This window comes from Panthera tigris, chromosome B3 (assembly GCF_018350195.1).
Source record: "Panthera tigris isolate Pti1 chromosome B3, P.tigris_Pti1_mat1.1, whole genome shotgun sequence".
Classification (NCBI taxonomy): Eukaryota; Metazoa; Chordata; class Mammalia; order Carnivora; family Felidae; genus Panthera; species Panthera tigris.
This window is the reverse complement of record NC_056665.1, coordinates 11,205,283-11,228,991: the sequence shown is the minus strand read 5'-3', so window position 1 is coordinate 11,228,991 and position 23,709 is coordinate 11,205,283. Positions and strand designations below refer to the sequence as shown.

The 23,709-nt window shown below is 46.4% G+C and overlaps 1 protein-coding gene and 1 long non-coding RNA gene across 5 annotated transcripts in view; one reads left to right on the top strand and one right to left on the bottom strand.

Annotated features, from left to right (window-relative positions):
* The window catches only part of SLCO3A1 (solute carrier organic anion transporter family member 3A1), a 311,916-nt gene that overhangs the window by 4,574 nt on the left and 283,633 nt on the right, over positions 1–23,709 (bottom strand). Inside the window, exon 10 of one of the 2 annotated variants that reach the window (XM_042988125.1) lies at positions 4,625–4,867. In XM_042988125.1, the coding sequence (XP_042844059.1) occupies positions 4,625–4,867 (243 nt within the window). Of the gene's footprint in view, positions 1–3,787; positions 4,868–23,709 lie in introns of those variants that run through there. The other variant, XM_042988124.1, reaches the window with a different exon arrangement.
* LOC122239380 lies at positions 5,611–18,141 on the top strand. 3 transcript variants are annotated; one of them, XR_006218396.1, is made up of 5 exons: positions 5,611–6,021; positions 6,563–6,662; positions 8,584–8,714; positions 13,925–15,778; positions 17,459–18,141. It is a non-coding gene; the product is annotated as an uncharacterized LOC122239380 (long non-coding RNA). The 3 variants fall into 3 exon arrangements; XR_006218398.1 differs by lacking the exon at positions 17,459–18,141 and having other exon boundaries at positions 13,925–16,140; XR_006218397.1 differs by lacking the exons at positions 8,584–8,714; positions 13,925–15,778; positions 17,459–18,141 and adding an exon at positions 7,343–8,129 and having other exon boundaries at positions 6,563–6,790.

The following is a 23,709-nucleotide window of genomic DNA, read 5'->3' as shown; positions in this document are numbered from 1 at the left end:
GCAACAGGCCCCCTGAGACACATCTGAACAAGAATATCTTCTTGCACATTCTACCAGTTAGAGATCCTTCTGTCTTGCCGAATTATTCGTGAGCAACCATAATCCCCCACGGGGGCTGGGTCTGAAAGCTATCATCAGGGACAGCTGTTCAAAGAGGTTAGGTCCTTGTACCTTCAGAACTCAAGAACTTGGACTGAGTTAGCAGTGATGGGACAATGAACAAGAGAAAGCTCAGAGGGTAAGGACTATGTTTATGTCCCAAACTAACTTTCCAGGCTGGACTTCATTTCACCAGCACCTTCTCTTGGACAATGTGGCACCTCTTAAGTATTTGCCCTGGATTCTAACCTACAGGGAAACAACACACCATGGTTGAGAGCAGGCTGAGGAGAGGGCTCAGCAATCAAGCCCCTACTGCATGTCTGGAATTTTCTCCTGAGCGATCACAATGGTCAGATAAGAACACCACAAGACAGCACATATTCTCTGCTGGTCTGAAAAACAGCTTGTGTGGCTTTCTCCCTTCATTCAAAACAAACCCAACCAAATACACAAACAACACTCGAGCGGAATGTCGCCAAATGGTACAAGTTTATCCTGTCCTTCTCCCTCTGATCAGCCCGCTGATTTCTACACATTGACCTGCATTGCTGAACGCTGCTGAGGAGTGCTTATGGTTCAGGTCCGGTAGGCCTGACTGGGTGGAGAAGACACCACACTTAGAAGGACCTGAACAGCATACAGCAAGGAAACCAGCTTGCAGGTTCATCGAAGCCAACAATGACTTTTCCTCAGAGGGTTTCTCAGTGAGTGTGCGTGTGTATTTTACTTTTCCCCCCATTTTATATGCTCCTCAATGAATGGCCTGCTCCAGAAGGGTGGTCGTGGTGGTGGTGGTTGTGGTGGGGGTGACGATGGTCAGCAACCATGGCTGAATCCTCTTACTGAGAAGGCTCCTCGGGAGTGGACTGGGGATCATCCCGGGGACTGGCTGGTTGCCCCCGTATGCAACGTTTCTGCGGGTCGCCTCAGAGGGCCTCTCGGGCTCCTTCATTAGCTGTGCGGACAGCCTGCGGGCTGCGGCCTTCTGGAGTGGCAGCTTTCCAAGGGGAAGGGATGGGAAAATCTTGCCATGCCTGAGGGGAAGTTCTAGGTCACGACTGGAGACAGGGAAGTGGAATCAGGGATTTAAATGTATAGACACCACTTTAAAATGTACAGGCCTAACTTTAAAAAATCATCACTAGAGGAAGCTATTCTACTGTAAAGTGGCGAGAAAAGAGTGATTTTTATGGAGCAGCACACTCCTTCCTACTTGGAAGACATTAACAAGTCTGTCAAAGGATTCCTTAGAAGCTCTTGGCTTCCCCTTATTATTTTGCCTGCTAAGCGCTACTAGCAAACTCCTTAGGGGGGACCGTGAGTGGAAGCCTCTCTTGCTCCTTCATTAGCTGTGAGGAAAGCCCACATGCTGTGGCCTTCTGGAGTGGCAGCATCCCCAGGGTGCCTTGGCGCTTCACAGCCTTCCTCGGCGGAGGCGAGGAGGGGGCCAGGCCGCTGGTCTTCCTGTCAGCACACACCGAAACCCCATCCCCCAGAGGGAAATCCACTTTTACAAAGGGTGTTTGCTTCACACGCAGGCATAATATTGGTCAAAAAACTTAGCCTATATACGTAGGAGTTACACAAGTCTGTCAAAAGTCGCAGCAAAGAGAGGCTTTTTCATCCATCTCTGGGCACGTTCGACCAAGATGGCGGAGGAGTTTGTAGCAGGAGAGAGAGAGAGAAGCTTAGCATTAACCTTCTAGGTTTATTCTTTCCCTTAAGTTTTTGTTTTCTGTTAGTCCAGTGGGGCTCTTAGCAGGGAATCTTTTCATTCACTCAAAACCAAATAACCGAGGAGCTCGATCTAACACTGTATGTACAATGATTCTTTGCAGCACAAAAGGAAACACTAAAACCAGACTACGTTTCCTGTTCTGTAGTAGGAGAGAAATTAAAACCCTAAAAGGTAACACAACGCACTTTAGAGCCATCTCGCAATAGACGGCTTTCGGTTCATACCTACTTGTTGACAAAATTGAGCCCTGGCAGTGTTTTCCTTCTTCATCCTAACATCTCATTCATCCTAAAATCTTAGGGGGAAAAAAAAAAATCCAAAAATGCAAAGAGTTTTCAAAAAGCTTTTTTTCTTTAAGCAAATGGCCCTGTGAAAACACCAGGTCATCGGGCCTCGCTGTGTGCGTACTGAGTTTTGGAGAGCTATGCAGACGGCAGTGACCTGTTAGCAATACATTTCAGAGCAACACTATCCCCAAACCTGTACAGGAAGGTTTCAAAACCTTTGGAGTGACAGAGCATACATATTTTATGAATCGCTTGGAGAACAATCCCTCCTTTTACTAGTTAACACATTGATGACTGTCCCTGTGCTGACAAGGACAGACTAAAAGTAAACGCGTGGGAGTGTTTTGGAAGCATCCTGTCCCAGGCAGCTGATCACGGTGGCCCCGCACCAGGACACCAGCTTCTCTCTGGGTCCTCCTTGCTGGGTGGTGCTTTCTCTGCTTTCGGGCTGTCACTCAAACTGCCCCATTAACGGTGTGTGTTAGAAATGCCCTCTCTTCAGAGCCTCCACTCTTTTCTTTCCTGATTCTTTTGTTATCCTCTGGGTGAACTGCAAATATGTGTCTGAGGTGAAAAGGCAAACAGCCAACCAAACCACCCCTGAGAGCTTCCCCAGGGCCACAAGTGGCCCAGACAAAGGTCACTGAAGAAACACGAAAGGTACGTTAAACGGGCCGTGTGTGTGTGTGCGTGTGCACACGCTCTCGCATAAGCTCTGTCCCCTTACGGACGTGGCCTTATGAGGCTGAGGCTGCTTGACTGCGAGAGATTTTCCCAAGATTCTCATCCCAAACAATGAGGTTTGCTTGCTAGCTGTTTGAGGTTTGGCCACTTTCGCAACAGACAAAGGCCTCTTTGTTCAAGACTGACCCTGAAAACAGAGACATGTTAATGCATCGGACAAGCGGTAGCTTCCACGACCTTGTGGGTCTGTTCGCCGTCACAGACCGCCCCACAGCTGGGGCCAGGGAACTGCTCTTCCTCTTGCCTAGCCCCAGAAGCACCGCACCCCTGCACACAACCAACATCTGAGTGTGTCTCCTCCACGGGTTGAAAAGAAGGCCTCTCGAAATGTGAAGCATGAATATAAAAGGGCTTCCCATGACAGCGATCACTGAATCATGGGGAGTAAAGCCAGAAGGCGAATTTGCAATTCATCACATTATCCCCTGTTGTCTCAAATGTGATTCTTTTAAAGGCAAGCTGCCTATACACTCTTTCTCCAAGCATTTTTTTCTTCTTCTTCTTCTTCTAACACACTGTATATCCTTGTTTTTGCAGAATATCCGAATGAGGACCAAATGATAAAACAAAAATTACAATAGATTAATTGCATCCCTTGAATCACATTATATTTTTGGTGCATTAAAAAAAGGAGAAAAGTAAAAGCAACCAGCATAATAAACTCAGCCTAGAGAACTGTGTCAGTGACTTGAAGAGTTAACACAGATTTTAGAAGTGGTTAAAAATAGTATTAGAGGATTATACATACAACAGTTTGAAATTCATATGCATTGCATTTTTTTTTTTTTTAAATGGCAAAATGTTTGGCAAATGTAAGCAAATGACTTGGACTGTGCTGGGTTTCACCGGCTCTGAGCAAAGTCAGTCATAGCCAGGTGAGGCCCGCTGCTTCCTGAGGTCACTCTGTGGGGCTGGGGGGGGGGGTGCTGTGGGGGGAGGTGGGGTGCTGGCCCCCCCACGCCCGGCTCCCCCTTGGGCCCTCAGTCTTGAACATGGAGCTGGTGAGAGGTGCCAATTACAGACTCCAGCACGGATCACCCATTAGCATCGCTGAGAGAACTCTGGGGCCTTGAACCACATGCAGACTGGGTGAGTTGTCTACACAGTGACCCATATTGCAAAAGTTAGAGGAGGGGGGGCTCCCGCTCCGACTTGCACGCCCCCCCGCCCTTGCACGGAGGGGGCGGGTGGCACGGGGTATGTCACTAGTGTTTTTCCTGGCAATGTTGTCAACTTGGGCTTTTTAGTAGACTTTTAAAAAAATGTTTTGCGTGTGTATGTATATCCAGAAATGTCCGTCCTCCAAGCTGGGCCACCACCGTTCCCTGAACTTGGCCGTGCCTGTTGCTTGCGGCGATCGGCATCCCGAAGAACCTTCAAAGAGAAGACTCTGGGCCCCAGCAGGTCGTACGTCAGACACACGATCCCGTGCTCTCCTTATTCTGAATCCTGTCTGGCTCTGATTTTGAGCAAAAGGACAAAGGTGGTGGTGTTGTGTACGTGTGGTGTGTGTGTGTGTCTCTGTACTGAGTTTTGTGTTTTTTTTTGAAATTTTTTTTTTTTTTAGGAAAAAATGACCCTTTGATTACTAATACAGAGTTCAGCCTCCTTAGTCACTATAAAACAGACTCCATATTTTCACACCACTCATGGTCTTCAAGGTTATAGATAAATTTTGTCCTATGGGTCTGGCTGGCGGGCACAGGGTCCCTCCCCAGATTGTCTAGGGTCAGAGTAGAGGCAAAGAACTCACTGGTGCTCAGCCCGCCCTCGTGGTTTTTGATGTAGCGTTTATAGTTTTTCCTCAGGCACTGCCACGTGGTTGTGTAGAGGACGAAGGCAGAGGACTTCAGCACGATGGCGATGCTGACGTACAGGTATCTGTAGGCCACGTTGTCATACAGGACGCAGGCGCCTTGCTCCCCGCAGAACGTGCTCCAGAACAGGCAGGTGGAGTCGATGCCGGCCCCAAAGATGAGGGGAGGGGGGATGAAGCCTGCGAGAGGGGGAAAGAACACGGCACGCTTACCCTCGGGCTCTGCAGGCTGGCCTCTCCAGTCCGCACGCGTGCACCGCTCTCCCCCCCCACAGGACCACGGGGCTGGCGTGTCCCACTGGGTGGCTCTATGGCACGGGCCCGGACAGCCTGGAGTCCGAACCCCAGCTCCACCCAAACCTGCACGAGGTCTCTAAGCCCCCTGTGCCTTAGTTTCCTCATCTGCAAAATGGGGATAATATCACTTCTGCTCAGACTGCTGTGGAGACGGACTAAATGGACCCAGGAAAAGCATTTAGGATGGTGCCCGGCACACAGTAAACACAAAATAAATGACGTCTGCTACTACTGTCATCCGCTGAGAGTCTGAGAAGAGACAGAGAAGCTTCCCTGAAGGGACCGTTCTCCGTGTCAGAGAAGTACAACCACAGGGAGGAAATGCAAGGAGGTATTGTGCTCTCTGCACGGGGCTTCTAAGGCTGTGTTCGAGTGGAGGGAGTTGGGAACAGAAGGGAACAGAAGTTGAAACGAGTGCATCTAACCTTTGTGTGTGTGTATACACACATGCATACATGCAGCCTCATACGTGTGCACGTGTTACGTACGCAAGCATGTGTATGTGTGTATCGTTTAAGATGGAAACCATCTGCATACATGCTGACAACTTCCCTTCCCCTGGATGTTACCACTGGATTGAATCCTTTTCATTCTGAGCCGGGAACCAGTTTTCAAACCCTCACCCTAGAGTATTTGGGGCACTTTCAACCAGCGATCAAAAATGGCAGAGATGAAAACTCTCCTCAGTTCAGTTCTGTGTTTCTGTCCCTTGTCCAAGCTCAAAAGTTATCAGTCCTGGCTGCATATTAAAATCATCCAAGGTGTTCCCTCCTAGAACAATTAGGTTAGAATGTCTGGTGTGTAGCCCGCTCATCAGCATTGTGAAGTCATCCCCTGGGGATTCTGGCCTGTTTGGGGGGTGGGGGCAGGGGAGGAAACTGTTTCATCTGTGCAATGGGAAATCAGTGAATGGCTCATTAATACAGATTAATTGCCTCAGAACAAAAAAGTACCCTTAAGGCCAGAATGTGGTGCCAATCATATCCAGGGAGAGACCTTAGAGGCAGAGAGTGATCACCGGAAGCAGGTGGCAACAGGTCTGAGATCCCATTTCTGGGGTATCCTGCTATCTGGAGTGTTCCTTTCAGGGCCAGCCCTGGAGCGTCAGTTTCACTTTTTATTAAGGAAGGTCCCTCTGAGAATTCGATGAGAGTTAGATCCTTAGTCCAGAAAATTACATCTACCCACAAGAATCACACCCATATTCCAGGTGGTTCATGAACCCCTGATGTCCATTCACGATCCCCAGAATTAAAACACGTGTGTCAAACATGCCGCAAACCCTCCTTTCTGAGGGGCCCCCTGAAGGCAGCCTGGGAGGGAAAAGGCTCACTGAGGGAGACCATGCTTCCTTCGTTTTAATGGCAGGCCTGGGATGGGCGTGTGGGGGGTGGGGTGGGGGGGTGCTGCACTGTCCCATCAGTGCCAACAAGGTTGGGCCCAGGTGCCTTAGCACTTCCCAGCTCGGTCCCGTGTTAGCCCAGAAAGAAATTCCAGAGTAGGAATTTTAGTTGAAGCCTCATTAAACTTCCCAAGCAGCTTGACTCTGTAAATCAACAACCTGCTCCCTCTTTGCAGCTTCCAGGTCTGCTTGGTCTGGCCGAATGGAAACTCCTAGAATCCCAGCATGGTCTGCCCTAAAGTCTGTCCATGAGTCTGAGGCCTTCCTCCCCAACCAGTGAGTGCTCTCCCCGCCCCCGCCCTGCAACAAATGCCCTGGTTCATGTAACAGAAAACGAGCCCACTGGACTAACCCAATGGAGCCAACCACGTAAGAGAAACTAAGTCACCCTCCACATTATTTAGGTAAAGAAATGGAGATTGGGAGCCACTTTAAATTGATAGACTCGGGGAAAATGGGACAAATCTGGCTGTTTCTATGGTCTCATGGGATCACTTGCCTCCATTCACCTATTTCTCTCGGTTTTATGAGGTTGCAATAGCCCCCAAATGTTCCTCCCTCTTCTTCCTTCTGCCTTTCTTGAGGTCACTTTGTCCTAGCTCACCTGTCACAGCGCAGTGGGGAGTGGCCTGTGAGGACACTGTCAACAGCTCTGCCGTGGGAAGGGACTGACAGCACACGGGCTCTTTGCTCCCAGTGCAGAGGGACTGGAAGAGTTGCAGACAAATCCACATTGGGCAAATGTGGTCATATTTTAAGCACATCAGAGGAAATTTACAATATAAAGGAGCCATTCCTTAATACTTGCTTGGACCAAAATATCCCTCTAAAATGCCAAGATGTAACTCCTTCATGAATCTGTATCTGTGTGAGGGTTTCTAAAATACTGTGTTATCTTTAAAGTAGGGCATACTTCTTTGTGCTAACGGTGTCGGTTTTATCCTGCCTACTGTCAGGCTCCATTACCAGATGACACAGCCTGGAAGGAGTCAGAAAAAGCCTTCAAACAGAAATTAGAAAGCTAAGTGCCTAGAAAAGCTTTTCATATTTTGGAGAGCCTTTGTGCTGGAGAAGAAAAGAACCTGGAACTTGTGTCGAAAGCCTTAGGATTGGGGCAAGTCGCTTGATCTCTTGGTGCCTCAGTTTCTTGATCTTTAAAATGGAGCTAATACTGCCCACCTGGCCAGGGTCAAGATGAGCCCTGTTATAAATGAGGTGTTATGCACAAGTCTGGTCCTTCCATAGGGCCCACAGGTTTTGTTAACTTATTCATGGTATACAGGGGGTTGGGGGACTAATTTAGAATAAACTCTGGGATTAATACTTTAAGCATAACCTTTATAAGTTTCCCTTTATATTTATAAAAAAACATACTGGCTTTCCCACCAGATTCATCTTTATATTGCCTTAAAATTGTTCCCCAAAGGGGAGCTCTGGCTATCAGGTGTGCAAAGAATACCAGAGAAGAACTGACTGGATCTCTTTTTTTAAAGGTCATTCTAGAACTCACCTGATGGCTAATGCTCCCATGCAGCCACCCATCCATCATTCTGTTTATCACTCTGGTGGGCCAAATAAAACCTCAGGCTGTCCCTGCAAGATACTGCCTCCCCAGTCACCAATGGGAGACTCCCACAAGAGTGCTGTAATAATGGTGGAAATTAATGATGGGAAACTGCTCTAACACAGTAGAGAGGACAGACGGGGGAGCCATAGAGCAAGAACAAGTGTCAATTACAGACCCTAACAGGGTAAGATGTAGGTTGCATCTCCTACAGGAAATCAACTACCCCAGCAACTCAGCCAGTAAGAAGCTGTCATCACGCTGAACTCTTGCTTTTCTCCAATGGATTTTCATTCAGAACAACCCCTCTCGACTTCCTCCTCCATAAAGTAACCTTCCTCTCCTTTACCATAGGACTTATCTACGGTTTTGCTATACCCTGCGTGCCCTGAGTTGCAATTCTGCTTCCAAATAAACCCATGTTTTGCTGGTAAAATAATGGGCTTTTAGGTTTTAGAGAGCAGGGGAGAAGGGCAGAGGGAGAGAGAGAATCTCAAGTAGGTTCCATGCTCAGTGCAGAGCCTGACACAGGGCTTGATCCCACCATCCTGGGATCATGACTTGAGCCAAAATCAAGTCAGATGCTCAACCGACTGAGCCATCTAGGTGCCTCAATAGACTTTTATTTTTAAGGTTACCATTATTTGGTGATGAGAGGTGGGATCCAGAGAAGACCTGTGACAGCTTGGGAGCTGGTGGGCAACCAAGGCAGGTGCCCACGGAGTTCAGTGAGCTGCCTTCCTGCTGACCTTGGACTTTCGAAGGTCAGTTTGTCTCTTGGATTTCAAGCTCCGCTCTGTGTTTTGAGCTCCCCAGACTTTATTTGAGATGTGTTTTAAGGCTTTGTTCTTTCTGAGAGTACTCGTTTGGCCTTTGGTAAAGTATCCTGATTCCTTCTGGAACCAGGTCGCTCCTGTTGAAAATTTTTCCTCTACAGAAGAAACCTCTAAGAAAGGGGGCCCCAGCTGTCAAACTGCTTTAGAGGGTGCCCTCCCCTCTTCTGCGAGCCCAGCTGGTTTTATGTTTCAAATCCCGTGGTCCCTCTTCATGTGCATTTCTAACTAAGCGGGACAACTTAACAAAAAGTAATGTGGATCTTCAGTGGGGAACTTTCCATCTTCCTAAATTGACTCTTCTCAAAATTGAAGTGGACAGGCCTGGTTCTAAAACTGTCAACAGAACGGGGCACCTGTATTGACTGGTATTGTGAAGCTTCCAAACATCATCAGGAATCTGGAATGTATACTAGCTGAGCAAACAAACAAAAAAAGGGCTGCTGAGGCCACTTTTCCCCTTCTCTGTCCCCTTTGTCTCACAGCCTCTGGGCTTGGTTCCCACCTCTGGCGCCATTTTCCTTTATTCCCTGCACTGCCTGCTTACTTCTGTATGTTCCCTCAGGCTAATCCTTTCACTGAACTTGCCTTTTCCTCTGAAGGAACCTTCCCCTCCTCTCCTGGACCTATTAATATGTGTCTCTCTGAGGATCCAAATGAACCCCACATTGCCTTTGTTCCCTGGAACAAAGCCAAATTGTGAGCCATAAAGTTTTCTAAAGTGGCCGAGGACTCCCGTAAGGTTTGCTGAAGAATTTCACAGTTATTCCAACTGACCAACCTGGTTTCTCAGATTTATAGTAGTCCACGTGCTTGTTGGGGAGGGCCAGGCCAAACACTGGATGAAACTAGCCCATTGGGAGCACCCTGAGGGGGATTTAGGGAAACAGACCCCTAATTTTTGGCAGGATGCTAGAATGCTATACCCACCAATGATGGTAGCTTTTACTTAAGCCTGTTGATTGGAACAAAATTCAGGCTTGCACACAAAAGCCTGGTGAACCTGTTCATGACTATTACAATCAACTCCAAATTGTCTTTAAAGAAAATTCTGGTCTTCCTTTAGATGTGGAATGCCCCAGGTAGCATTAAACTCTATTTATTTTTTTTATGTTTATTTTTGAGTGGGGGCGGGGGACACAGATTCGAAGCAGGCTCCAGGCTCTGAGCTGGCAGCACAAAGCCCAAGGTGGGGCTTGAACCCACAAACTGTCAGATCCTGACCTGAAGTTTGGAACTTAACTGACTGAGCCACCCAGGTGCCCTTAAACTCAATTTATTAATGGGCTGAACATGGATATTTCTTTTCTGTTGTTGTTAAAAAGACCAGGATGGAATGGGAAACTGCATGCCTCAGATTTAACTGGGCAAGCCAGCTCACTTACGCTCTAGATGAGTCATCTAAAAGAAAACAGTGCTACAATTCTCCGTTTTCAATGCTGGCAAATGAATGCCCCTAAAGACAACCAACCCTCCCCTAATATCTGCTATTATTGCAAAGGGCCAGGACCGTGGAAAAAGACTGTGACAGGCTGAAGTGCCACAGTCCCCTGCAGCCTTTGCACCCAGTGTCAGGGCCCCGAGGAACTACAGGGCTCTTCCCAAGCCTCTCTATCTATCGGCTCAGAGAAAGCACTCTCCTGATGGGCTGTCAATAGGGACAAAGAGTTTCATTCTCAGAAACTGCACTCTTGTTGCTCAAGCCCCTGCTACACAGCAGCCGCTGTCTCAGAGTACAAAACCAGTTCAAATAGTGTGTGGGGATGGGGGTGGGGTCTCTAATAAACCTCAGCCGTTTCCAGTCTCTGGAACCTACTCCCTTTTGTTTAGGTCCACTGAGAGCTACTCACCCTTTTCTCCTTATTTATTTATTGGGCTGAGATTTCTTAGAAAAATATCATGCCAGAATTTCTTTCTCCTTAAGAATCTGCCAGTGGTCATCAAACTAGCCAACCTGGTGCATTAAGTGACCCTTTGGCACCTATTATTTGCTCCCACTCTGACAACACTAGAGCTTCGTCTGGGGTTATCAATCCTTTGTCCCTGAGACATTGGCTACCATCCTCCTTTTTATGGGCACGCTCTTCAACTGATATTGGCAGAATGCACAGTATACTTCCCATCAATTCAACTAGATCCCTCAAAACCTCCCCCTGCCCCAGAAATAATCAATACTCTATAAATAAAGTAGTCCTTCAAGGCATCACGGCCATAAAACAGATGATCACAGGGATCAAGGCCTTCTTAGCCCCTGCACTAGTCCCTGTAACATCCCTGTTGTACTTGTGAGAAAACCCAATGGCTGAAGATGGCAGTTTGTCCCTGACCTCTAGGCAATAAATATTATTAGCCCTCAATACTATTATTCCCAAGCTCCATATGCTACTGACATCTATTCTTACTAAAAGCAAATCCTCACTGTAGTTGATAACTGCAGTGCATTTTTCAGTGTTCTAGTTGAGAAGGATCTTTGTGGTTCTTCCTGGACAGTAATACCCCAGGGTTACACAGAGAGCCCTTCTCACTTCTCACACACCTTAAAGTTGATCTGGATGTTTGTCACACTACAGAGATGATTTCCATCTCTGCTCCCTTTCTCAAACTTCTTTATAGAAAACACCATCTACCTGCTTAAAGCTTTTGGCCTTAAAGGGACATAAAGCCTCCAAATAGAAGGGCACCTGGGTGGCTCCGTCTGTTAAGCATCCAACTTTGGCTCAGGTCATGATCTCGCAGTCTGAGTTTGAGCCCCACATTGGGCTCTGTGCTGACAGCTCGGAGACTGGAGCCTGCTTCAGGTTCTGTGTCTCCTTCTCTCTCTGCTCCTCCCCTACTTGTACTCTCTCTCCCTCTCTCTCTCAAAAATAGACATTAGAAAAGGAATTTTCTTTAAAAAAGTCTCCAAATAGAAGTTGCAGTTTTGAAATAAGGACTACATGTGGATCCAGGTAATTTTCATGGCATCCAGAACCTCCCCAAACCTAAAACTAACTGCCAATTAACGAGGTTTCTTTGGACCTGGCTGGCTACTGTTGAAATTAGATTCCAGACTTCTGTCTTATGGCTGAACCTCTATATGCCTTACTAAAAAACAAAAAAAAAACCAGACAGACCTGACCCTGTTATTTGGAAAGATCAAGATGACACAGCTAATGAGACTTTAAAGCAAAGAGTAATAAAGGCCCCCTGTTCTCAGATACCCTAATTATCCCCTTCCCCTTTCCCTGTTTATATGTGAGAGGAAAGGGAATGCCTTGGAGTCCCCACCAAAACATGGGACCATCAGCAGCAACATGTCCCTGTAGCACAGGGATACCCCCCTCTCGTCAGAGCCATTCCTGCCATTGCCCTTTTAGTTGATGCCATGGGACCCCCTCTAAACATCATTTAGAAGCCTGAATCCTAAATTCTCTTCACCTCACCTCTGAGGACATCCTCCTAACAGCTACTCCTCCTACAACCTTCTCGCTGCAATGACCTTCACCCGCTGTTCTCTGAGCCTCCTTCCTGGACCAGACCTCTTGCAGTCACTTAATGCTGATGGATCACCACTGGACTCCCTGGGACCATGTATAGGAAACTCCTCTAACCAATGCAGATTTTTCATGGTTTACTGAAGGTGCTTAAAGGATGAAAATGGTAAATATGATGGTATACCACTGCAGCTCCTTTTGAAGTCACTTTGGCGGTCCCTCTACCTTTGGCCCATCAGGCTGAGTTATATGTTTTTACCTCAGCCGAGGGTAAAACCGCGAATAATGAAACTGATAATCTAGTTAGCCTTTGGAATACTTTGTGACTTTGGTATATTGTATAATAATATTTGGTGTATTATTATATTCTGGGCATTCCAGAACCGACTCCCTAGAGGCCAAAAGAAACCACCTTGCTAATACGTCCACCAAAAATGCTGCTCTTAGGGAAACCAATAGCCAAACCCCTGTCATGGTCCAAAGGGATGTTCTCCCAAATAATCATTTGGAAAAACTGACCAGAGATGCCCAACAATTGGCCCCCAAAAATGAAAAACAGGGCTAGCAATCTAATAATTGTTGGTTCAATAAAAAAAGAGAACTCTGGTTTGGACCAACTAACAATCCGGCCCTACCAGAAATTCTAAATTTCCTACCAATTACGATTGCACATGTATTAAACCATTGGTCTACTAACAACATGACAGCAGCTATGATGTTTCCAAGTTTGAGAGAGAGCATGTGTGCACATGCGGGGGAGGGGCAGAGAGAGAGAATTCCAAGCAGGCTCCACACTGTCAGCACAGAGCCCAACATGGGGCTCGATCTCATGAACCAAGAGATCATGACCTGAGCCGAAATCAAGAGTCAGAAGTTGAACTGACTGAGCCACCCAGGCGCCCTGAGGAAATATTAAGACCACAAATGTGCCCACCTCCCTACCACAAAATGCAGGGAAACCTGTTTGCAATGCTCTAAGACTTTTTAAATTACCCAATGGGCCATTCGAGTCTTGGCAGGTGAATTCATACAGCTTCCCCCATCTCCTGGATAGTTTTATAGTCATGGTTTGTAGGTTTTCTCTCTGGACTGAAGCTTTCCCTTGCAGATAGACCATTGTTTCTTCTGTGGCTAAAATTCTGTTGGAAGAAAATATCCCTACCTGGGGGGATGAACTTCACAGTGATCAGGGAACCCGTTTTACCGGTCAGGTACTTTGACAAGTCTGTGTTGTTTGGCCAGTTTTACAACACTTCCATTGTGCATCCCACCCACAACCCTCAGGTAATGGTGCTAATGGGCACTCAACTGGCAGAATGGGTAGAGACCCTCCCAATGGCTTGGCTGAGAGCACTGCCCTTGGTCCTTCCAAGTCTCAGATCCAGCCCTGTTGGGATGGTCACAGGATGTCCAATGTGCTGCACTCCAGCTGGTCTTAAGGGTTAACTTGCTTCAGGTTAACCCATTCTTGCTGACCTAAGGCCCTTGATCTGTAGCAGAATTAATGTACTCTGAGCTTTGCAGACCGCTAGCCTGGAGCACAGAAGCACGAAAACTCTGCCAGGCCACAGAAGCCAGCAAGTCTGTTTGAAGACGCCTCGGCTTTCTGATTAGCCTAGCAATTTTTTAAGCAAAATGTCTTTTTTTTTTTTTTTTTTTTTTTTTTAGGTCACACAAATGATTTTATCGACCTCCCTCTGTGTGTCTGTAGACCTTGCTCTGGTAGAACGCAGTATGCTTGCACATCACAAACTTGAACCGGAGCCCCGAGCACTGAGATAACGTTTGTAGCTGGCATCATCCAGTCTGCACACGATGAGGGAATGTTGCAGGCCACTGCACTCCCTTTGCTGATTACCCTAAACCCTCTATAACCCCCCCTGGGCCAGGTAGAAACTTCGGAGTTGGCTTTTGGACAAGAGCCTGCCTTCTCCCCAGGTGGCCAGCCTTTTGAATAAAGCTTATATTCCTTTTCAATCAAAAGCTCATCTCTTTGAGCACTGGCATCTTCAGGGATGGGAAGCCCCACTTGGGTTTGGTAGCACTTTAACCCACCATTGATAAAAGGCATGCTTCAACACTGAAGAGGCCTAATTGCTTCTTTAAAAACAGCCATGCTTCAGTCTTCTCACCGTGTATTACCGGAAGACAAAGACCTTGAGCATCACACGTTGCAACCTGGACTTTTTTCTGGAGGTGTCTTTTCCAATAGACAAGATTCTGTTCAACCTTGCCAGTAAGGCACTGTTGACCAATCCTGTGCTGACAAACACCAGAGAACAGACTCCTGGATCCATGAGACCCCTCTAAAGAGAGCACCACAGCCTGACTGGACCTGCACACCATCTGATGACCTGAAAATCCGGATTTCCCGGCCCCGGAGCAGACGACATCTGATGAGATCTCTGGATCAGGCCTGTTAGAAGGTTCGGGGTTCACAGGAGTTTCTTTCATTTGGATATTAATGGACTCCTCTAGAGTCTTACCCGAAATTCATGGTTTCTGAATTTTTGACTTTACTGTATTATTAGTTATACACCTAAGTTCCAGCAGTTCTGAGATAACAATGCTGCTTTTCAACATCTTTGAAGTTTTGCTATTTTGCAAAAAGTTCACCAGCTATTGCTTCGTGTTTATACCTGCACTGTATCTTCCCAAATGCACCCGGTTAATTCTTCCAGGAGGTTCCTGCAGTATCCCCTATTCTGTTCCCATGAGTGATTTCAGTGGGGACTCCCAGGAGGTACACGTGACTCTGGGGTTTGTCCCCATATGAGGGATTTTCCTTCCCTACGTGGGAGTAAGTGCCCACAAATATTTCTCATTGGCTACTTTCAGATCTAGGATCTTGTTTTAAAACCATCACATAATTTGGAATGGTCATGTTACTTTTGATTCTGTACTCGGTGCCTGTCAAACCTTTGTAAAAATGCCGTGACCAATAAGGACATGCTCTCTAGCACCTACAGTCTTGATAAATATGGACTACAGATGGAAGTGGTCCTTGCGACTCGAACGGATCCCAGTAGTTTCCCATCTATACAATTTTCCAAGGACGAGTGATGTAACACCCAGGAAAGATCCTTCCTGGCACTGAGGGACCAAAAAAGGCCACTGAATTGTGAAAACCAGACTCTTGCTCCGTGATGCGTTTGGAGAAGGATCTTGATCAAAAGGGGGAAATGTGAAAATTAATAAAGGGACACCTCACTGAAATGGAGTGGGAATAAAATGGGGAACCATCCTACTCAATGTCAATTACAGGAAGAGCTGTTCATTATAGACCCCAACAGAAGAATCCTCAATTACAGGTCCCAGGAGGGAATGAAGTGCATTGCATCTCCTACAAGAAACTGACTATCTCAGCCACGGAGGAAGCATCACCTCCCAACTTCCTCCTCTTTCTCTATAAAATAATGTTCCTCTCCTTTGTTTACAACGGGACCTGCCTGTGGTGCTGCAGTGACTTGCATGTCCCAAATTTCAATTCTTTGTTATTCCTGAATAAACCCATTTTTGCTGGTAAGTAACTTTTATTTTTAAGGTTAACACAGTAACTACTGTCTATTAACTACCCCCTCTCCCCGGCACTGTCGGGGGGCACTCTGAATGTATTAGGAGCCCCTGTCCATAACCCCATAACACTCCCTATCTTATGGACAGAGAAACTGAAGCTGAGAGAGATTAATTATTTGTCTCAGGCTTGACATTTCAAAACCCCAAACCCAATAATCTCCTTCTTACTAATTCAAAGTTTGTTGATTTGAAGCGAAGATTTTAGGGCTCTTATCAGGGATTTCCAGGGCTACAGAAAACATCTTATTTACCCTGCTGCTAAGCTCCTGGGAATAACTGGCTTGCGGAAGGCTGGTTTTGAAGCTTTCAGAGGTGAAACAGGGGTTCTGATCTTTGCAAAGTGTGGAGGGGGAAACCCACATACAAGGAGGTTCTGATCTTTCCAGAGTGCTCCCTTCTCCAGGGTTATTAACACATCGAGAAGGCTGGGAGACTGTTTTGTAAGCAAACTCAGTATTTTGCAGAACAACTCAGGCAGATACTTGTCAGAAGAAAGAGCTGACAGTTGCCCTTCTTCAGAGAGAGAGAGCTCACATCTGAAGGTTGCTCGGTGGTGGGGAGAAAATGAGAGCTTTGGGACCTGAGATCACGTACTGTGGCTTCCAACTCCGCCACTTGGGAACCTGCCACCGTGGGAAGTCACTCCACTCAATCTCGGTCTCATTGCTTATTAAAATGGGCACAAGATGCCTCCCTGTACTAAATTTTTATACAGATCGAATGAGACGGCATTTGTGAAAGCCCCTCGTGTAGTGGGCTCTTAACAAATCCAGTTCTGTTCCTGTTCTTTGGATACCTGGAGATGTGCCCTCTTTTAAATCACCATCTCCAGAGAAAAGAGTTGCAAAATATTCTTCAAACCAAGACTCAGAGAATAACCCTAACTGGCAAGACTCCTTCATGTCCTAAGAATAAGTCTGTTTTGGAGGATAATCAGCTGCTTCCAGAAGGGGTGCCAAGTGGATAAGGTATAGGACCTATTCCTGCTCTGAGCTTCTTCATTCTGTTATGCCCTCAGTTACCTAAGGAACGAGGAGGGAGGGTGATGATGGTATGGTATTCTAGAAACTGTGTGTTTCCTCCCTGGAGGCTACGGTAGCATCCCGTCCCTTTGCCTTCCCTTCTCCCTATGTCTCCTGGGGAGACACTCACGGATGGAGTAGGCATGAACTTGTGCCCCATCACGGAGACACCGGAAACCCACAGTAGGTTGGGAAGGGTACCCGGAGGCTCCGTGCTGTTATGTGCTATTACAGAGAATATTAAAAGGATTAAATCTTTCTTCCTATTACACTCTGGTCCCAGCTGCAGCCATGTATGTTTATATATTTCAATGCAAAAACTGCAGTACTGTTCAAGGAAAGGGTCTCTGTTTTCCTGAAATCTATTAACGGAGATTAAACCCCATGGTTTTGTATTTTGGCTATTTAATTCATTCCCCGCCGCCCCTCCCCCCCCCCCCCGGGGTTGAAAAAGCTGGGCCTATTTATACTCTTTGGTGTAAACTTTAAAGATGAAGTTAAAGGCTTTTGTAAGGAAAAGAAATTCACCTACCTTTTAGGGACAAAATGGAAGCTGAAAATTACTCTGGCATTTACATTTCAAAACGTATCCGTTCCTCTCCAGATTACCTGCCAAGACTTGAAGTCACCGTGCAATCCCTCTTCAGCCTGATTAGAATTACTGTCCTGACCAGCACAAGCCGCTGAGGGGGTGGGCGAAAAATAGATTCTCCCTGCTTCAGCAATGCCAAGAAAGAGACTGGACTTTTGGCACTGGCCAGCATTTTGCCCATAGGCACCTGACATTCACTTTTCTTGAATCGGAGAGGTTAGGTGATGCTGCTCTGCTCTCATTTCATCCCTGGGCTCCATGTTCAAGTCACTAAGGCTCAAATAGCCTACCCACACCCATCCGGCCAGTAGTGGCAGGGCCGGACTCAAATCCTGCTGTGCCTGACTGCAGAGCAGTCCACGGTGAATATGTGATGACACCTGAGTGCAGGTAGGGAAGCAGATCCTGGGTGATGGCGGCACTTGAGGATGTCAGACCCGTCGTTGCTTAATGTTTGATGAACAAGCAAATAGACGCACAGACGAGTGGGAAGGGTGTTCCATGCATTCCACCCATTGTGCCCCATCCCGATCCTCCCAAGGCTGGGCGCATGGCTTCTCATCCGGGGCTTCTGGCACACTGCGCTTACTTCTTGCAAAGCACTCATTTAGTGGGTTCATGTCTCCCACTTGCCTGTAGAACTTCTCTGTATTCACGACTTCATGGTAGGAGCTCGGCAAATGTTTGATGCACCGTATCAGGAGCTTCCCAGATGTGCTGCTCCTGCAGTACCTTCACGGATCACCCAAGATCTGGGGATAGTCTGCTTGGGAATGACACCTGGGTCCAGACGGGCACCTTGAGATTCTCAATGCTTTCTGCTTAGCAGGTGCTCTGAAAACTAAGAGCAGGCGTTCGTGGGAGGAGAGTCTGTGGTGGCCAGCCCAGCCCCAACAATACCTTTGAGACACCTGACAGACTGCATCCCCTGCCCTATGAAAGGCTTCTCCATGTGCCCCGTCACTGAGGCTGAAATTCTCTGCTGCACCTTGTGCTTCTGTTGGTTCTCTCTTACTTTCATATAGTTAGATGCGGGGTGAGGGGGTTTCAGTAGATGTTACCTCCACTGTAGGCCTCCATTTGTCCTTGCCTCTTAAGCCCACTGCCCTGCTGTGGTTAGCCGCTTCTCCCTTCGATGCTTTGATTAGTTGTGCCACACCTCACAGAACCTCCGTGCACCTTGCTGCCAGGCTGATCTCCCTAAATCAGAGCTCTCAACGTATATCCAGTCTTCTCTAAATCTGTCATTCACTCCGCACTGGCAACTACTTAGCCAAGTAAAATCTCTTTTTCCCTTGAGATTCAAGGTCCGGACCCTCTTAGCCCTATATATTCCTCATACCTGCTTCATTCTCCCACTGGAGCCCCCTGAGGGCAGGATGCTGGCTCCTGAGTATTTTTACATTCTTTGCAGCATCTTGAACAGTGTCTTGGGTGGAGCAGGATCTCAGCGACTATTTGTTTCCATTAATTTAACTTAGCCTAACATCCAAGGCACACGGTGGACCCCAGGGGCAAGATTCTGGATCAGGTCTTCAAGCAGATGGCTTGCCAACACCCAGAGAGAAAATCAGCGAGCAGGCATTTGCAAAAGGATGAAGAGGGACGGATCTGACTGCATCGGGAATTCTGCTCGGAGGAGACCATTCAGTTTACTCTGAATTTACTGACGTAGTTCAGTGCCCTTCTCCGCCACTCGATTTCTACCAGAAGCCTTGGGCTTCTCCACAGACACCAATGCGGTTCTACACCCTGGGCTTTGTCATGTTTCCCTTATCCAGCTGAGGTACCATAGTCCATTTAACCCCACTTTGGTCTTCTTTAATTTCTTGGCCCCACACTCCTTCCATTGATGCAACCAACCGCGTGTTCCCACTTCTACTCCAAAGCTGCTGGGGAAGCTCACGGAGCCACACTGACCCCTGACACTACAGTCCCTGCTCTATCAACTCCTTTCCACTGGCATTTAAAGCAACAGGAAAAAAATAGTCTCCCATTCACTTCTGGGTCCTACCCTCTCTCCTTATACTCGTCATAGCTAATTACAGTAAAACCTTGGATTGGGAGTAATTTCTTCTGCACAAGACGTCAAAACATTTTTAATCTTTAACTTGATAAATGAGCAATGTCTTCCAATAGGAGTAGTACGTGACGCTGCATATCACATGATCACAACTGAGCCAATGGTTCTCTCTCTCTCCTACCCCTCCCCCCGTTCTCTCTGTGGGATGGTGGGTGATCATCTCCCACGCTCAGATGCTCGGTCTCAGGCCATGATGTTTGGCAGAAATCAGTGATTTTTCAGAACACTGGAAGGTGCCCACAGCCGGCTCTAGTGTATTTTTTGTCACTTCAAAGCACCTCGGGACAGTCCTTTGCTTCTCCATCAAAGAGTAAGCTTAGAATGCTCTGCTTCATGCTAGGTCAGGCTGCCTGCAGACAGAGACCCTTTCCTCTGCTGCCTTATTGCCAGTTACATTAAATACTGTATATGACAAGAGTTTATCAATACTGTACTGTAGTCAACATCTGTTAGTGATAATGAAAGTCGTCCTACTCAATAACCCTTCTCTCTCTTGTTGCCCTCGCACCAGCCACGAAGGTTTTCAAAGGTAAGTGCAGGTTCATTTGTTTATTTTTCTTTATATTTTCTACTTTCTCAATTACTTTGTATTATATCACAGTATTGTAATCATTTTCATATGAATATCTTTGGGCTGTGGAATGAATCACCTGAGTTTCCATTATTTCTTATGGGGAAGTTCGCTTTGATATATATGCAAGTGCTTTGGATTACAAGCATGTTTCTGGAACGAATTACGCTCGCAAACCAAGGTTTCACTGTATCTGGAAAGAGCGATCTCCCCATGCTGCCACACTTCCTCACGCTCTCCTAAGGGTGGTGCATCAGAGATTGGCCACTGGCCACAAGTGGCTACTTAAATAAAAATCAGTAATTAAAATTTATAGAAGCCAAGTACTCAATAGCCACATGTGATGCAAATATAGGGCATTTCCATTATTTCAGAAAGTTCTACTGGACAGTGCTGGCCTATGCCACTCCCAAAGTCCTCTCCCTCCTAGTCTTCCTGTTTTAGTAGGTAATGTCCCCATTCATCATGTGATCCAAGCCTTTGTAAGGAGCTGTCATTGTGGTTTCTTCCCTCTTACATACTGCAGCAGGTACACTTTCACTCAGAGACCAGGCCTCGAAGGTTCTTCTTCCACCTGCCCCTCCCCAGCCCAGGCCATCAGCTACTCTGTTAGACCAGCGGCTTACAGTTCAGTCCGTACATTCTCATTGTCCATACAGTGGACCATGGGCGTTCCTCCAAAACACAACAATCTGGTTAAAGACCATCAATGACTTCGTTTACCTGAGAGATAAAGGTCAAAGCTATCGACAGGGCAGCAACCCTTCCAGGTCCTGTTCTGACGGCCACCCATCCTGTCCCATCTTTGGCCAGTGCCTGCTTGTGCTGCACACTCTAGCCACACTCGACTTCCTGTGGCCCCAAACATGGTGCTTCCTCCCAGGCTTGGACTTCAGTAAGTCCCTCCATCATAGCCCTCTCTCCTCGCTCATCTACATCACTCTTGCTCAGTCTTCATGTCTAAGGCAGACGTCACACTGTTTCAGACCCACACCCCTGCCCCATCCCAAGGCGAGGTGAGGTGGCTCCTCCACGTGTCCCCAACTGCACCTGTGTAGACACCGTCACCAAGCTGTGATGCTCTACTGAATTCCCATTACCCATACAGGGCCAAGCACAAAGGTCGACAATGTCATGGAAGCCGATTTCTTGGTTGACCCCTCGTTAACATTAACTGGTGGTTAATCACATCGGGTGCTGCTGCAGGAAATGGAATCAGGCCAACAGCAAAGACTTCTTTGATAAGCTTCTTTTAAGTAAAAGATGAAGCTGTCCTATCCTGCTAGAGCAGAGTTCTCCAGACTGATTTGTGACCCATAAATGGGCAACAAAATCAATAGACTGTGTCATGACCAACTTTTTAAAAAGCATGAAACAGAAAAGAATACACACATATATTAAGGGTATTTTTTGTGTGAGATTTTTGTTCCAGCTATATTAATGTATATGTATGTGCACACTGGCCCATAATGTAAAACTTCTCTCTGGCTGGGGATCAGTCACAGAAGTTGAAAAATACCACTATAGATAATGCCTGGTTGATTATTCGTGGGGCAGACATATAAATAATGGAATTGCATGAGGGCGACATACAATGATCTTAACAGCGTCACATTATACGAGCTCTATAATTTTCCATTCTGTCTTCAAGTACCCTCTAATTTTCATTAACATTTCAGAAATATTTTACAAGCCTTTTTTTTTCCTTTTATGCCATCAAATTATTCTGAAGGGTAACTTTTTTTTTTTTAACCTGCTATATTGAGTCTTTAAGCGTCTGTTTAGAGGTGGAGATTCTCCTACAACAACCCCACAGATGGGGGATTCCCACCTTCCCTGGTGAGCTCGCAAAATGACTACCAGGAAGTCATACCCACTTACCTGGGTATGGTCAACAGAGATCTGAACCCACTGGGTGTGCTCGATAAATGTTAGTGCGTTGAACGAATGTATATGCGAAGTGGTTTCACTATTTACAGAAATAAGGGTCCCCAACTTGCTACCTGACGTTACACATTCATGTATCTATTTATCCATCCAAGTTAGAGCAACAGGGGTAAGGCAGGATGATGCATGCAGACTTCACCCTCCCAAGAAGAAGAAAAGAATCAACCTAACGATTACCCCATGATTATGGAGTTCTACAGGGCACCAGAAGTTCCCGGAAGGCCCAAATGTTTTAGTTTGAATTCCTACTAAACTTGTCTTAACTGAGTATCTTCATACCTAGAGCATTTCTGTTTTCCACAAAATCGACATAGGATAAAAATGCCATTTAGGTCTCCCTAGTTACCCACCTACAAGGATTGATAATCATCGGGAGGACTCTGAAACCTTGTCCTGGGCACAGCAGGATGGATCACAGTGACTGACTAGAAATATCTGGCTACAGGTGGAGAAGGGAAGTGAGGAGGTGCACACACCCTGTACTTACCATTCTCCAGGAAGGACCTTGTGAGTGGATCCTTCATATTCTTCCATATATTATACAGCAATTCACCTCATTATAAAAGTAATAGGTACATATGGGGCACCTGGGTGGCTCAGTCGGTTAAGCGTCTGACTTCAGCTCAGATCGTGATCTCACAGCTCATGAGTCCGAGCCCCGCATCAGGCTCTGTGCTGACAGCTCAGAGTCTGGAGCCGGCTTCGGATTCTGTGTCTCCCTCTCTGTCTCTGCCCACCCCCCTCCCCCACCACTTGCACTCGGTCTCCCTCTCTCTCAAAAATAAATAAACATTAAGAAAAATTTTTTTAAGTCATAGGCACATATATATTCATTCAAAATTTTAAAACCTCTAGAAAATATTATTTATAACACAATCTTATTCAAAGACAATAATATACCATGTTTGTGTTTAGCTTTCCAATATTTTTCCATGCTTATACTTTAAAAACACTTTAGTATATTATAGACCTTGTCCCCCCTCCACATGTCATGTGCCCTTTCCAAGTCTATAAATACTTTTCAGAATGTTAAAGGGGAACATCAATCTTACTGGGATTCCAGATCATAATGGATGTAACTAATTCCAGGCTGTTGGACATTTGAGTTACGGCCAATTTTTCATTTTTTACAAACATTTTCATAAACATTTTCTATAGCTAAGTCTATGTGCTCATCCACAGTTATATATTTAGAATGAGTAGTTTAATTTTTACACTGAAAATACAGGCCATGGTTATCTCCCTTTGCATATTTATTTACCATTTAATGCCCATTAAAGAAGACCACTATTATTCAAGGAAAAAAAAATGTTACCCTGTCTTGATCTTGGCTTTGACAAAGGGATGTTCATAAAGCAAGAGAAGTCTAAAGGGAGAAGGGTCAGGCAAGCCTGGCAGCTGGGTTACCTGGACAGCCTTTTCTGCTTCGCCCCAGCCTGTCCCAGGACCCAGGGAGAACCATGGAATATCCCCATCCTATGTTTTCTCAACTTAAAAATGTCAGGGTTAGACTGAATTCTTTTTATCCATACCAAACCTTGGAATACAGCTTGTATAGCATGAAGGTCACATCTGCCCCATCCTGGAAACCCAAGGTAAACAAACTCAATCAGTTTGGAAAAATTTAAAGAGATCAAAGTTTCCATTTGTGAGACATTGTCA